This window comes from Passer domesticus, chromosome 1 (assembly GCF_036417665.1).
Source record: "Passer domesticus isolate bPasDom1 chromosome 1, bPasDom1.hap1, whole genome shotgun sequence".
Classification (NCBI taxonomy): domain Eukaryota; kingdom Metazoa; phylum Chordata; class Aves; order Passeriformes; family Passeridae; genus Passer; species Passer domesticus.
This window is the reverse complement of record NC_087474.1, coordinates 5,653,938-5,668,283: the sequence shown is the minus strand read 5'-3', so window position 1 is coordinate 5,668,283 and position 14,346 is coordinate 5,653,938. Positions and strand designations below refer to the sequence as shown.

At 43.0% G+C, this 14,346-nt stretch overlaps 1 protein-coding gene across 4 annotated transcripts in view; it reads left to right on the top strand.

Moving 5' to 3' along the window:
* Nucleotides 1–14,346, top strand: part of PRKAG2 (protein kinase AMP-activated non-catalytic subunit gamma 2) — a 210,484-nt gene that overhangs the window by 71,240 nt on the left and 124,898 nt on the right. For 3 of the 4 annotated variants that reach the window (XM_064431668.1, XM_064431726.1, XM_064431760.1), the window contains exon 3: nucleotides 4,557–4,836. In XM_064431668.1, coding sequence (XP_064287738.1) covers nucleotides 4,557–4,836 — 280 coding nt within the window. Of the gene's footprint in view, nucleotides 1–4,556; nucleotides 4,915–14,346 lie in introns of those variants that run through there. The other variant, XM_064431830.1, reaches the window with a different exon arrangement.

The following is a 14,346-nucleotide window of genomic DNA, read 5'->3' as shown; positions in this document are numbered from 1 at the left end:
CGACAAGTAAAGGAGATCAGGGAATGTTCTCTTGGTCTGAAGATGAAGGGTTTGGGCACAACCCTGTTGCAGAGCCAAATTCTAGGCTAGGAGAAAGGAAGAAGAGATTAGCAAGAGAGAAAGATTCCATCATCCAGGTGAAATGACAGGGGCAGCTTTCACAGTCTTATTCCTTGTAGTGAAATCTTCCAGAGCTGCTTGACGTGGAAGTCACTATCACTTTATGTTTCACTCAAAAAATGGAATGCTAAGTCTGCTAGATGCCAAACACTGTAAGAAATGTCTCATTTTGTTGCTTTGTTTTCAGCAGTGGATAGTTCTGGATGCATTTTCAAAACATGCCTGTGATCACTTAGTGTGTACGACTGGGCAAAATCTCTCCCTGATCCCCAGCTGGGGATCCTTTTGTGCTGCAAAGCATGAAAACTGATAACAACTTAGAGCATTTCAGGAGATTTTTTTTTCCTCAGTGCTGTGTGAGATTTAGCCTTGAACAAGTGCAGTTGGTCACTAGAACCAGAACATCTGATGTAGAACAGGGCTCTGCTCTGTTGCTTCACTCCCTTGGGGAGCACATTTCTGTAGGCTGAGGGTTAGGGTTACCCTGGCACTAGCACCAAGCTCCTCTGCTCTCTGCAGGAATAAGGTCAGGGGCTGACATTTCTCTCCAGCATAACCAGTTTTAAGATTTAAGGAGTCCAGTGTTGGGCAGAGAACTCAAAGATCCTATTTAGGCTTTGCACAAAGCCAACATGGGAAATGTTTTGTTGTTGGTTGGTTGGTTGTTGGGTTGGTTGTTTGAGTTTGGTTGTTTGTTTGTTGGGGGTTTTTTTGTTTGTTTGTTTTGTTTTGTTTTTTGTTTTTGTTTTGTTGGGGTTTTTTGGAGGGGGAGTTTGTTTGGTTTTTGTTTGTTTGTTTTTGTTGTTGTTTTTTTAATGGCTGAACAGTCTTAGTACTTAGAAGAATTTTTCAATTTTTTAATTTGATTATATTTATGCATTGATTAGTATTGTACTTGCATTGTGTGTTTGGATTCCTTATCTCCAAGAGGAAAATTGTTTGTTTGGGATAAAATGAGCCATAGCCCCATGTGCATTTATGTTGGTTTTAGGTGTGTTTCATATTTCTGCCCATTCTCTCTTTACAGCCTCTCCTGGACCAACACAAAGTGATTCACAGTGCTTACTAATGTGAGAAACCAGGGTGTGATACTTTTATTTTGCTACTAAAGCTCAGCTGGGGGAATAGTTATCTTTCCAAAGCACATGTGGGAGTTTTCAGCCCACCTACCTATCACGGCTTTAGGGAATGAGTCCAAAAAGCATGAAGAACAGGCTGATGAATGATCGAGCTGTGTAACCTGCCTCTAGCATCACTGCCAGAGTTGTCACCAAGCCTGCATGGGCTGATGGGGTTTATTCCACAGAAAAGATTCTTCTGCATTCCCAGCTGAAGCATGAAAATGAGCATTGCCTTATGACTTTTGGATATGCTGTGATAACTGTTGCTGCTGATTTTACTTGCAGAAGTACCTAATCATCTTTTAAAACTTGCAATCCATTAGCCACAAATGATATTCTAAACAAGCAATCCTGTTGTAATTCTCCAAGCAAAATCATAAGTGTTTACCCACCGTGATGGTGGGTGTAACCTGTGTGTAATTAACAGGCTGGGGAAGAATTCAATGTAGTAATTTCCTTTAATTTGGTAGCAGGCACATGTGTATTTAGCAGTGTGCCCCTGGTGCTCTGACAATTAATTAATTCATCTGCCTGGCACGATGGAGAGAAAGCAACTGGTTGTGATTGCAGTAAATAAAAACACCCTGCTGCTTCTGCTCAGAATTTGAGAACAATTTGCTTTTGTGTCTGGCTTGCATGTACAAGGGAATACTGACCTTTTTTACAAATTGTTGTTTGACATTTTATATCTCTAAAATTTCTTTAGTGTGTAAGGACACAGCAGTTGTTTTGAAGTGTCTCCTATCAGTGTGTCATTTTAACCAAACAAGCATGAAAACAAAGTTAACATGAATCATTAAGGGCAGTGCCAGAATGAGGTCCCTGGCTTTACAAATGTCATGGCTTGTCACTTTAGGAAAAAATATAATGAACTTGCCATCCTGGAAACACACCTAAATTACAGTAGCAGTGGCAGATTTGTATCATGATTAAAATAAGATAGAAAATGTTCTTACTCCTCACTTTCAGGCAGTAGATTTGGCAGCAGACCTATTTAAATTGTAATGCAATTGCAAGGTGCCATTGTGCCACTTGGTTGTTTCTTGAACTGTGCAGTTGTGAAGAGAACAAGGCATAAGTAGTCTCAGATGATTTACAGATGATATTTTAGTAAAGTTAATGAGCTTTTATGAGAAAGCTATCACTTTGGGACTGTTTTATCCATGACAAAAGTGCAATTTGTTTATTAATTTCCTATAGTGTGGTTATTATGCCTGGTCTCAGCTGAGGGACTGTGCCCTATTATTCTTGATAAATACTCACTGGGAGACAGTCTGAGTGCTGGAGGACTTAGAGTGGGAATAAAGGAGATACAGTCCTCATGGCAGAATAGATTTTTAATTTGGAATGAGTTTTCAAGATTGCACATAGAATCCATGACAGAGCTAGGAGGCAAACCTGAGCCTCAGGCAAATACATTAAGCAAGAAACACTGCTTTTTTCTTCTCTTGTGGAGACTGTCCAGAGTCTGTTGTTGCTTTTGGTAGTTGCTATTGCTTCAGTTGGAATTGATTTATCTTTTTCAAAAACTTCACCTTGAGGGCAACTGCTCCCCTAATTCATCTGTAAAAGGACAGGTGTATGTTTGACACATTTTTGCCCACACTGTCAAAAATAGGAATGCAGTTTTTAAAAAAGTTGTTCTGTCTCTTGTCAGACATCTCTGCGCTGTGCAGAGGAGCACAGAGCAGAATTCATCATCTCACCAGGGCTGTGCTGGCACAAGTCTGTGCCCTTCTCAGTGACCCACACTATTTGTGTCCAGCTCCCAGACAAGGTGCCACTTGCCCTTTAGGTTAGAAACCTTCCCAAAAGGGAGATTGTAATCTCTGCAGGCCTTTCTGCAGTTCCACACAGCAGGACCTGCTCCAGCTCTGTCCCATCCCAAGTGGAGAGAGGAGCTGGTCCAAAGTGTGTGTGCAGGACACAGAAAGGTCTACAAGAAGGGGGACCCTGGGTTATGGAGGGAGCAGCTATTTGGCCATTATGCTGCTTGTGCATATTTCTACACGTTTTGGAGCTGTGAATAGACATTATTTTGAAAAGAGAGTGTTTTGTATGGGTTTTAAACTTTGCTGACCATTTTTAGTTGTGTTTCTACACAAAAGCCCTTCAGAGACCCAAAGCAGAACACATGTGCCTATGAGGTTTCCTTTTATCTAAATCATCCTAATGAAAGATGTTATTTTTTTCCCTAAAATGACTCCCATGGCAGCAATGTCTTTGGACTGGCACACATCAGGAGGCATCTTCACAGGCCTGCTCCATCCCTCTGGTTTGTGTTGAGTGATTGGGCAGAGGGGAACAGGCATACAGGGGGCTGTGGGCACATCCAGCTTGGCCTTGGCTTGAGCATTCCCTGGTGACCTGAAAGCCACTGTGCCTTCTGCCAGGAACAGAGCCCTTCATTCATGAGAAATGCCCCCAGCCAAAGCAGCAGCCTTATACCCACAGAACTACTTTGTGCTTCCAGAAGGAAATAAACTCTCCGTATAGCCCAGGCACGTGCAAATCCCACAGAGATTTTGGGTCAGCTTCTGTTAATTGTATAGGGAGGAGAATTTAATCTTAGTTCCTTTTTTTTTGTTTGTTTTTCTGGGTTCTTTTCTCCCCCTCACTGGGCGAGCACACACAGTGCAGAGCTGTGCTGTGCACAGATATTTCCACTGCTGGAAAGGCAGCACAGGTCCCAGAAGGGATCCAGCTGTTAGAAAGTCATATCCCAGCTCAGGTAATTAGCAGGAGCGTCATCACTCTAAAATGGCTCCTCTATTTTTGGGATAGGAGTTGCAATCCCACAGTTGTGGCTGTGGCCAGCATCATGGATGCCTGTCAGGCACTTGGGGACTTGTGTGCTGTGCTGAATCACATCATGGGATAGAGATTTAAGAGCTGGGGGTGGGTGCTTAAATTAGTGGGGAAGACTTTGGGGCACCCTGTTTCCTTAACCACGATCATTCATTGCCTTAAATTCATTGCCAGTCACCTTTCAGGAAGGAAAAGGGGTTTGTGACAGATAAAAGCAGTAGACAAATTCCTGCATTATATGTGTGATAATAAAATGTATGCACACCTCAAAATGTTTCTGTGAAATTCAGGGTGTCTTAAGGAGCAAGGGGCAGCATGAGGCCAGAGAGGTGGCACACACACACCTGGGTCTCAGTGGAGGCAGGTGCTGGGGAAGGTGAGCTCTGGCTAATCCACCACCCCAACAAACAGGAGCTGGCTCTGTTGAGACAAGTTCAGAGATCCTGGAAGCCTGACCTGAACTGAATTAATGGATTTTTTTTTTCTTCCTTCTTGTCTCCTCTTCAGGTGGACGAAAGCTACTCAGCCGGCAGTCCTTCAAAAGGCCTTTTCTCAAAGGGGCTCCAGAACCGACCTTCCAGCCCCGTTTCTGCCCCTGTGAGATCCAAACACAGTCCTGGCTCACCCAAAACAGTGTTCCCCTTCCCCTACCAGGAGTCTCCCCCACGCTCCCCACGCCGAATGAGCTTCAGTGGGATCTTCAGGTCCTCCTCCAAAGAGTCTTCCCCCAATTCTAACCCGTCTACCTCTCCTGGGGGCATCAAGTTTTTCTCCAGATCAAGAAAAAGTAAGAAATTGCTCATGTTATTTCAGGAAGATACACGGTACCTCTGGGCTTGGCCCATTCTTTACCTGCTGTAGTGAAGTAAGTGCAGATGAGGCATGTGCTAATTGTTCATTATCTCTTTCACCATGTGTTGTGGGTTTCTGACGTGCTGGCCTTTAGGTGTGACTTCTGCAGGGCCATGAACACCTCAGGGGCACCTACCCAGGGCTGTGGATGCAAATCACACTCCTATGCTTTGTTTAGAAAACCTTTGTCCATGTTAGTGATAGTTTTCTGGGTGGTTTCAGTGAGGCTGGTTGGATGTCAGTGCCAATACTTGAGAAAGTTGGAGATGTTCATGGGATGTGTGGTGGAGGTGGGCACTGACATGATGTCACTCAGGAGTTACAGATACTGTAGACCCCAAAGGGAATTTCAGCTGTGTTCTTTAATGGTATTTATTTGCCCTGTTGTAGGGAGGGCAAGCGACCTTTGCTGGATGGAAATAAATTTAATTTTTTTCCAGTCAAATGATCATTAAGGGGATATTTGAATATGAAAGGCATAGCAAACCTCCTTGGCTCAGGCCACTTACTATATACTGGGCAGAGATTTTAGCTCTTCAGCAGCCTATTAACACACTGCTAGAACTCAGAAATGAGCAGGATTGAGAACGTGCTTCAATTTCAAAGCTTTCTTACTGAGCAAAGTTTCCCAGTGCTGGTCAACAAACCAGCCTGGGCTGCATGAGGGTTTGGTGGCTGTGGGAAAGGAGCAGAGTTACAGGGGAAAGAGAGGAATAATATCTTGCTGGATTGTGAGACCCCAGTGAGTTTTCAGTCTGTAAGTAGAAGAAATAATGAAAAATTGTTGCCAAATCTTCTGTGACAATGTAGATACAGAATTGGTCATTCTTATCCTTGCGTTGGGCTATGTGTTTCCTGCAATGTATTTATAATTTTCAGTGATTTTAAATAGTTGAGAGGGACCTTCTCATTTTTCTTTATGAGAATTTTTCTTAAAATCATTGGCTTTAATCAGAACATGCTATTTCATAATGACTTGTGCACAAGAACACAGCAATACAAACCCATGCAGGACTTTTGTCTTGGTCTATCAGAAGTGCTGCTGAAGGTTAATTGAAATGGTATCTTTTCCACTCCATGCTTCTCTCTAAAACACCATCAGGAGATTGAAAGTAGGAGTCAGTGTTTCTGAAGGACTCAGAGAAGGCTCTAAAGATCTATTCAAGGACATTTGTTCATCCCTGCTTGAAGTTCAAGTATGCTTTTTACACTCCCCTCTTGTTAAAACCTCACAAGAATTAAAATCCATTTAAGCTCTTCTTGCTAGTCCACATGGGTTCAAATGTGGCCTTTAAATTTTGGCAGTACTCTGCAGATGGAGTATGCAGAGAAGGGCTCTCTGCTGCATGGATAGCAGCAATTTAGACTGCAGAGCAAAGCCATCCTGGGACTTTGTAATCAACTTCTCTAAGCAGCCAGCACTATTTAAGTCCTAGCTAGGTACAACAGAATATTAAATAAAGGAATCTTCCAGGAGTCAGCAAAATCCTTTTGATAAGGTCACATCACTGCCTCAGGAGCAGGCTTGGAATGGGGCCATGCTCTATTTGAGCTAACAGAAAATATCCATGGCCCTGCTGCTCTGGGAGCCTTGCAGCAATTGCACTGAGCTTGGGTGCTCCTGGTCTTTTGTTCTTAAGGCAAGAGAGACAGCCTCTTGGAAAGGGTGTGCTGATTTTAGTTGGTGTTTAAATTGATAATTCTTCCACAGCTTTTTGCAAAACAGAACATTTCTTATCATGTTTTCACAGCATTTAGCTCTCTTACAGTGAGTCTAAAGCAGACACCTGCCCTTCACTACCACATTAAAGTGGATTTTATCAAGAATGTGCTAAACAGGGGCAGCAATGAATTACACTCTTAGAGTTTACTATATTTAATTAACTTTGATAGGATTTTATTTAGCAAAACCCTTTCAGGACTTCTGGAAAAGTATGGGTTAGCATTTCTGCTGTATTATTATATTTTTACAAGCAATAATATTTCTGCATTTTTCTACTTTGCAAATAGAGTAACCCCACGTAGTACAGAAGAGTAGGTTAATTGGTTATGTGCTACTCAAAACAAGATCTCTGTGGCTTGAACAGCATTTCCTGAGAGACAAGATTTCTCAGACACTCCTCAGACCAGATAGCTCAGACTTGCAGAGGTGCTGTGCTGAAGAGCTCTGAGAAAAGCTAAACCAGCACGTGGCTCCACATTTCTAAAGGTGCTTAAATGCTTCACTGCTCAAAATCGTCACAACCTGTGCGATTAAAATCCCATTTTCTCAAACAGCTTGGGATGCCTGTGTTAAAAGTGAGTGGGGCTCAGGTTGTTTTATCAGTTCTCAGACTGTGAGTGCATTGAGATCAGCTGGGCTTGCTGTGTTTGCCTGCCTTTACATCCCTGCTGGTGCTGGATTAATTGCATTAAAATGAAAATTAACAGACTGCACTCTGAGGATCGCCAGCAGGTCAAGGGAGGTCATCCCCCCCCTCTGCTTGGCACCAGGGAGACACATCAGCAGTGCTGGGTCCAGCTGTGGGCTCCCCACTACAAGAAAGATGGGGACATACTGGTCCAGTAAAAGCCATTGCACTGGGGCTGCAGCACATGGTGTAGGGAGAGGAAGAAAAAGCAGGAGAAGACCTTTGTGCTGTCTTCAGATTCCTAATGGGGTTAGGACAAGACAGTGCCAGGCCCTTCAGGGATGCCCAGAGAAAGTGCAGAAGTCAGGAGGGAAGTGCCAGGAACGTGTAGGAAAAATGTCCTTGGCGGGGCTGGTGTGGCAGCAGGGCTCCAGAGGGGCTGTGAAATTGCTGCCCTGGCAGATTTTAAAAAAGTGACTGGACTGGGCTCTGAGCACCCCAGTTTAGAGCTGCTTTGAGCAGGGATCAGAGCAGAGATCTGCAGATGTCCCTCCCAGATGTGGCTCTTCTGGGAAACTCTGTACTTGATTCTTCCCTTTGGGTTTATAGCAAATCTGTGTTTTATCCAGGCAATCAGCAATTAAAAGAAAAAAAAAACAGCAAATAAAAGTTCACAGGGACCTGGGGTTTGTTTTTGTCCCCCACTTTATCTGAGTATGTGCTGCACTCCTTTCCTGTCATCATGAGCAGTGTGTGGGGGAAAGTAGGTGCAGTCCTTGTTTTAAATAACATACCCCATCTTCCCTCCACTTCCTCCTCCCACACATTGTTCAAAACATAGACTAACCTGTTACTCTGCATATTCCTTGTTTTTCTTGGAAGCAACTTCTTCCTAGCTTGTTTTCATTTTAAAGACTATGTGTGGTATTTGCAGCACTTGCTTTCCCATGTAGTTGCTCTTTTCCCAGCTAAGTTATTTTGCCTTTTGAATATACACAGTTTAGGAAGGGCTAGGTAGGACAATGGTAAAACAGAAAGTGATTTGCAGATGTGAAACCTAAAATATTTTCCACTTCAGGCTGGGAGTTTAAAGGTTTTGCTCATCTTCAGTATTTTATCATTGGTTTCAGCAATACCCAAGAGCTCATCTTTGTGCCTCTTCCCTTTGGTTACCCCAGTTCAGTAGCTGGTCATAACCTCACAGCTCCGATCTGACAAAAGATTTGCCTTGAAAGAAAAAAAAAAAACCAAAAAAAACCCTTCCCACAACACGTACTTGGCTGCCAGCCATTTCAGGTATTCATAAATAACAGCAGTAAACTGCTGCTTGGGGCTTCACATTCAGCTGCTTGGGGCTTCACTTTCAGCTCCCACCTTTGCAAAAAATCCACCTCAGGCCCCTCTGGGAGAGGCTCTTCAGTGACATTTTTGGGTGAGGTGTGTGCTTGGCCGCTGGTGCAGCCTCTTCTCTTTGAGAAGTTCACTGCAGAAAAATCCAAGACAGCTCTTTGTGTGCTGGGTTTCTGTACAAGTGCTCTGAAATGTAATCATCAAATTGATTTAATTTTTTCATTTCTTTTTTTGTCTGAGAATTTCTTTGCAACAGCACTGTTAGACGGACAGCTGAAAACTGAATATGGATTTGGGATGAATTAAGCCTGGCTTTGAGGTTAATATGAATATGAGGCTATGGGTGAAACTGAATACGGATTGGGGGTGCATTAAGCCTGGCTTTGAGGTGGTGCAGAGGACTTTCTAGAGTTGTTCCCTGTACTGTGATGCTTGGTAAACACATCCCCTCAGTGCTGCTCACCTTCCACCTCCCAGAGCCAGGTGCTTTCTGCAAGTGGAGACTGGCTCCAGCACCTGGATCCAGAGCTGGCTGTGATTTATTGGGATGCAGTGGAAAATGTTGGAGCTGGGTGTGATGTCAAAGCAGAAAATGAGAGATGGATACCACCCTGGTTTTGGCTGGGATAGAGTTAATTTTCCTTCTAGTGGCTGGTACAGTGGTGTGGTTTGGATTCAGTATGAGAATAATGTTGGTAACTCTACTGGATTTGTGTGGCCAGGTTTTGGTAGTGGGGGGACTACAGGAGGGGCTTCTGGAAGTTTCTCTCATGTCCAACAGAGCCAGTGCCAGATGGCTCCAAGAAGGACCCACTGCTGGACAAGGCTGAGCCCCTCAGCAACAGTGGTAGCACCTCTGGAATAACACATTTAAGAATGGAAAAATGTCCTGCACAATTAAGGATGTACAGCTCAGTACCAGCAGCAGTGTGGGCACATGAGCAGCCATGGAACATTAAAATAATTACATTTTAATTGGGTGTGAGTGCATTAGCGTGACCTGTAGCTTGCAGTAGGCACCTACAGAGCTGACACTGATTTCTCAGATTTTCTTCAGGGGCAACAGGAGGAAAGGGTGAGTGAAGAGGTGCAAGTTGGAGTTTGAGGGGCTGGGAAAAGTGATTTCAAAATTGGCATTGTGGGACTGCTTCCAAGTTGTTTTAGGCTGGCTCAAAACTGCAGGAACTGCTCTCATGAGGCACAAGCTGGGACTGCTGCTCCAAGACATGGTTGAGTCCTGGCTGCAGTGGGGAGGCACTTTCCATGTGTGTCACTTTTGTCAGAGGTGAATGCCAAGAGAAAACAGTGACACTTCTCAGTAAAGCAAACTGAGGTGATCCAAAGTAAACACAGCAGCATGACCTGCACTGGGAAGAAGCACAATGCAGATGACACTTTTCCTGCATGAACTCTCCCTGCACAGCAAAAACATGTACAAATAAATGAGAACAGCTTTATTTCACCAAGTGGAAATCAAGGAGCTACCCCTGCAGATAGGCTAAAATCAAGTACCTGAATATTTTATTAGAAGTAGATGTTTGTATGAAATTTAATTCATTTAAATGTACCTTTTTTGATGGGTCTGAGTGCCTCATTTGAAGGACATCAGAGCATTTTCTAGTGCTGCTTCCCCTTCTGAAACAATTGGTTCAAGTAACAAACAGCAATACTCATGACACATTAATGATGCTGTCAGTTTTACCAGTAAAGGAAATCAATTAAAAGGTCTCCATTGACCTAAAGCTTTGGGTTGAGGTGCATGGGATCAAAAGATAAATTTAGCTCAGAATTGAAAATTGCTTATGGAACATTGAATTGAAAATTACAAAGCTTTGAAACACCTTGATGCTGGTGGTCAGATTTGGATCACGGTGAATTTTCACTGCACTTGAGAAAGTGAAATGTTTTTCAATATAAAGTTTTAGTGTTCTGCTTCCTCTTAATACTTTTTTCTCCTTCTGGTATTCATACAATTAACTTTGGTGCCTGAAGCAATCCATAAGGAGGGCTCCTGGTGCTCCTATAATTATGGTCCAGATGGTATTTCTTTCGAAAGACTGTGAGAAGCAAGGCAGAATGGTTGTCATTTACCTTATTCATTCAAATAATGTATTTTCTTGTAGAACATCTCGTGGTTAGATGATGCCCTCTGTGAGAAAAGCCTATGACTGTTCTAATTTTTACCCATAGATGGAGCAAGTAGCTCTCATTTGCAGTAACCCAGGGAAGGAATTGGGGAAACCCTGCCACACTTCTGCCAGAGTGTGCTCTGATACCTTGAAGACCTTTGGATTGAGGCTGATCTCTGCTAAAATTTTTTCTCAAGCATCAGACTGAAGCTCATTCCCTCCCAAGATTTTACTCCATGTTTGTGGTTTTAGGTGACAGCTTGCAGAGAAGTAATTTTAGCCCAGGACAGGCTGTTGTGGAGGGTTGGCTGCTGGGCACAGACACTTCACCTTCCTTCTCCTCAAGCTATTTCCCACTGTTACTCTTCAGGAATGTTTTCCTGCAGAATGGCACCATGCAATGAATGTCCTTCCTCATGCCAGCTGCTGCAATCTGCATTTGGATTTTTTTTTTTTTTTTTGCTAAATCAACAAATTCCTCCCAGGGTCTTGGAGCCTCCCAGCCTTTGGACCATAAGTGCAGAGACCCATCAGTTCCAGCCTGCACCAGGACCCTGGGCACTGAGGCCATTTCCAGTTCTTCTCCTGTGTTCTCAGTGCCCCAGCCTTCTGAATGGGCAGGCAGGTGGGATGCAGAGGGAAAGGGCAAAAGGCAGCTTTGATTTGTGTCTGTGACCACTCTGCAGGACAAGTGGGGCCAGCTGGGGAAGGACAGGGCTGCTTGGTCCACATCCACCTTGGGGGGATGATGTAGACTCTTCCACAGTCAGCCCATAAAACTTGGAAAAGGAGAAAAGCTGTTTGTCTTGCTTTATTCTCCAGTACTGGTGTGCAAGGACATCTGATCATCAATTTTCAAGCTTGCTTTGCCCTCAGAGACAGACAAGGGGACCAGCACTGTTCATTTTGGTCTCATCTACGCAAGAAAAATGACTTTTTGCAGACAAAATGTGTCAGCACTGCTGCAGCTAAGCTAGTGCTGCACACTGGCCAAAGAGCAGCCATTTCTCCTGCCAGTTACTGAAGTCTGCTGTCAGCAGCAGATGATTTGTCTGGTTAAAACGTGCCTGTGGTGATTGTTCTTAGTTTATTTGGAGATATCTTTCTATGTGCTTCGCTTTTCACCTCAGTTTCTCATGGTCAGTCTTGTCTGCATAGGGGGAATACATCCAGTATGTTTCTATATTCCTCCCCTCTCTGTCTAGGCAAGAAGGATTTTTCATATTGTCTTCAAATTTCTAATTATTTATATGCAGTCATTAAAAAAAAAAAAGTCAGTCCGTAACTTTCATCTGTAGGGTATGGGTCAGACCTGTGCCTGCATTCATTCTTATTTTTTATCTTTCCTGGGGTTTCAGCTGTGGAACATACTGCAAATAATCAAACTTTTAAATAATAACCAAATTATTGTTTCTTGTGATGTATGGACAAGACCTTAGCTTTATATTTGCTCTTTTAGAGACTGCTGCTGGCATGAAGGGGAGATAGAAACTGCAGTTTGAACATCTCCAAAGGCTGATGAACTGCTGCTCTTCTTTGTTTCTTCTGATAAAAGTTGTCTGAAGGGCATTGCTGATGTGCACGTGACTTTTCCACACAGGTAGCAATGTAAGAAATAGTGAAGCTAAAGAGAGTGCTTTGCTGTCTTAAGCTGTCTAATCACAGGAAATCATTTGGAAATAAATTGTGGGGGAAATTTTTGTGGTTGTGGGCTGTTTATATTTAGCTATCTGTATTTTACAAATCTGAGAATATATGTAGGAGCAGACCTTCAATTACATTTATGAGTCTATTTTCCATTTTGATCAATCATTTCAGAATTTGGTCCTTAAGCAAGTATTTGCTTTTACGTGCTGGAGAAATCCTATTTATTTAAGTAGGTTTGTTCACACATTTAAAAGTACATTGCTCTTCCTGATTTTAAGTGAACTCTTGTCCTAATTCCACTGAAGAAGCATTGTGCATCCAAGATTTTTTGCTATTTGTTTGGAGTCTGGAGGAGTAATAATGCCTTAAGGTATCAGATCCAACTTTTACAGATATCATGGGTTATCAGCTTCTTAGATAAAGTGCTTGGAAAATGCCTCAAAAATGGGCTGAATAAACATGATAAATGTTAACTCAATCCGTTTTCTGATCTGGAAAAATATGTAATGAAAGAACCTGATCACAAAGCAGAAAAATGCATGGCTTGAGGAATACAGCGTGTGTAGTAGAGTGGGTAAAATACAGTTAAATCCCAGGCTCAGGCCAGCTCTTATGTAGCCCTTCTTGGGTCAGGCAGTGTGAGTTATGACTGAGCTTGATCTGATTTTAAAAATAAAATAAGCCCCGTAAAAATGAAGGTGAATTGCTGCACATCGTGAGAGTCAGTAGGGCAAGGAGCTGATCACTATCATGTCTCAGCTGATGGGCTTTGTGGAAATGAGCCTTTGCTTTTTCCGCCTTTGGGGCTGGGAAAACATCTTGAAGGAGAGCTCTGCTGATAACCAGTGATGTGACTGAGAGGGTTTTATAGGCTTCACACAGACTCTGCTGCTTGCCTGCAAGGTTTTCTAGATTGGTTTCCTGCTTGACATGTACATTTTCCCATTGGCCATAAAGCCAGCTTAAGGTAACATCCCCATTTGTATGGGAAATAACCACGGGCAGGCCCTGCTATAAATCTGCTATAAACCATCACATGAGCTTCCAGCAGCTGCTTTAGCAACTCCTCACTTCCAGCAGTCACTGCCAGAGTCACAAACCGGGCAAGGAGAACCTGGATCATGTCTTTGGATTCACTCAGGGGCTGGAACACCTTCAAGTTGTGTTGTGATCATCTGACAGTGGAGCTGTCATTTGTACAGCATATTTAGAAGCAGGTTGGTTGGTACTGAGAGAAGGAAATGTGGAAAAGCAGAGTGAAAAGTATAAAGCTCTTCATGGTGCCAGGTTGAGGATTTTTTCCCCATTGCCATAGTAAGTCAAATAAATATTACTCTGAATTAGGAGATCTAGGAAGAAGTTTTTTGTCCTTGTAGTTTGACAGAGGTGAAACTGCTGTGGAAATGGTGTAATTCCAGCCCATGTCACTGACCTAATTCCTGTTCCACTGAATCTGTGTAGTGCAGCTGAATCTTTCCATGCTGCTTTCTCTTTGACCAAAGTGAGCTCATGTTTCCTTTGTCAAAGCCAAGTACAACAGAGATGCCACTTTTTAAAATTAATTAGATCAGGATTTTCTAGCCCAGTGAGTTAATTGATTTGAGGTTTATTGTGAGTAGAATAATAAACACATCAGCTGGAGTAGGCTAGAAGTCATGTTCCTAGTTTAAAATGACAGGCCAAGTCTTCTACTGATAGCAGAAAACAGGTCTTGGGTCTAATTTTTGGACAGTGATCTATGAACTGTTCCCATCTGTCTGAACCTTCCAATAAATCTGATTGATGATCCATCAAAACTTCTGACAAGCTTCCCTGGCACAGTGTGGGACATACTGAATGAAGGACAACACTGTGAAAAGGACCCAATTCATGTTTATAAAAGCATTTTGTTACTCACAGGCACTCACATGTGTGTTAGCCAGAGGTCCATGCTCCCCAGATTTTGCAGCATTTTGTGATTTGCCCTCT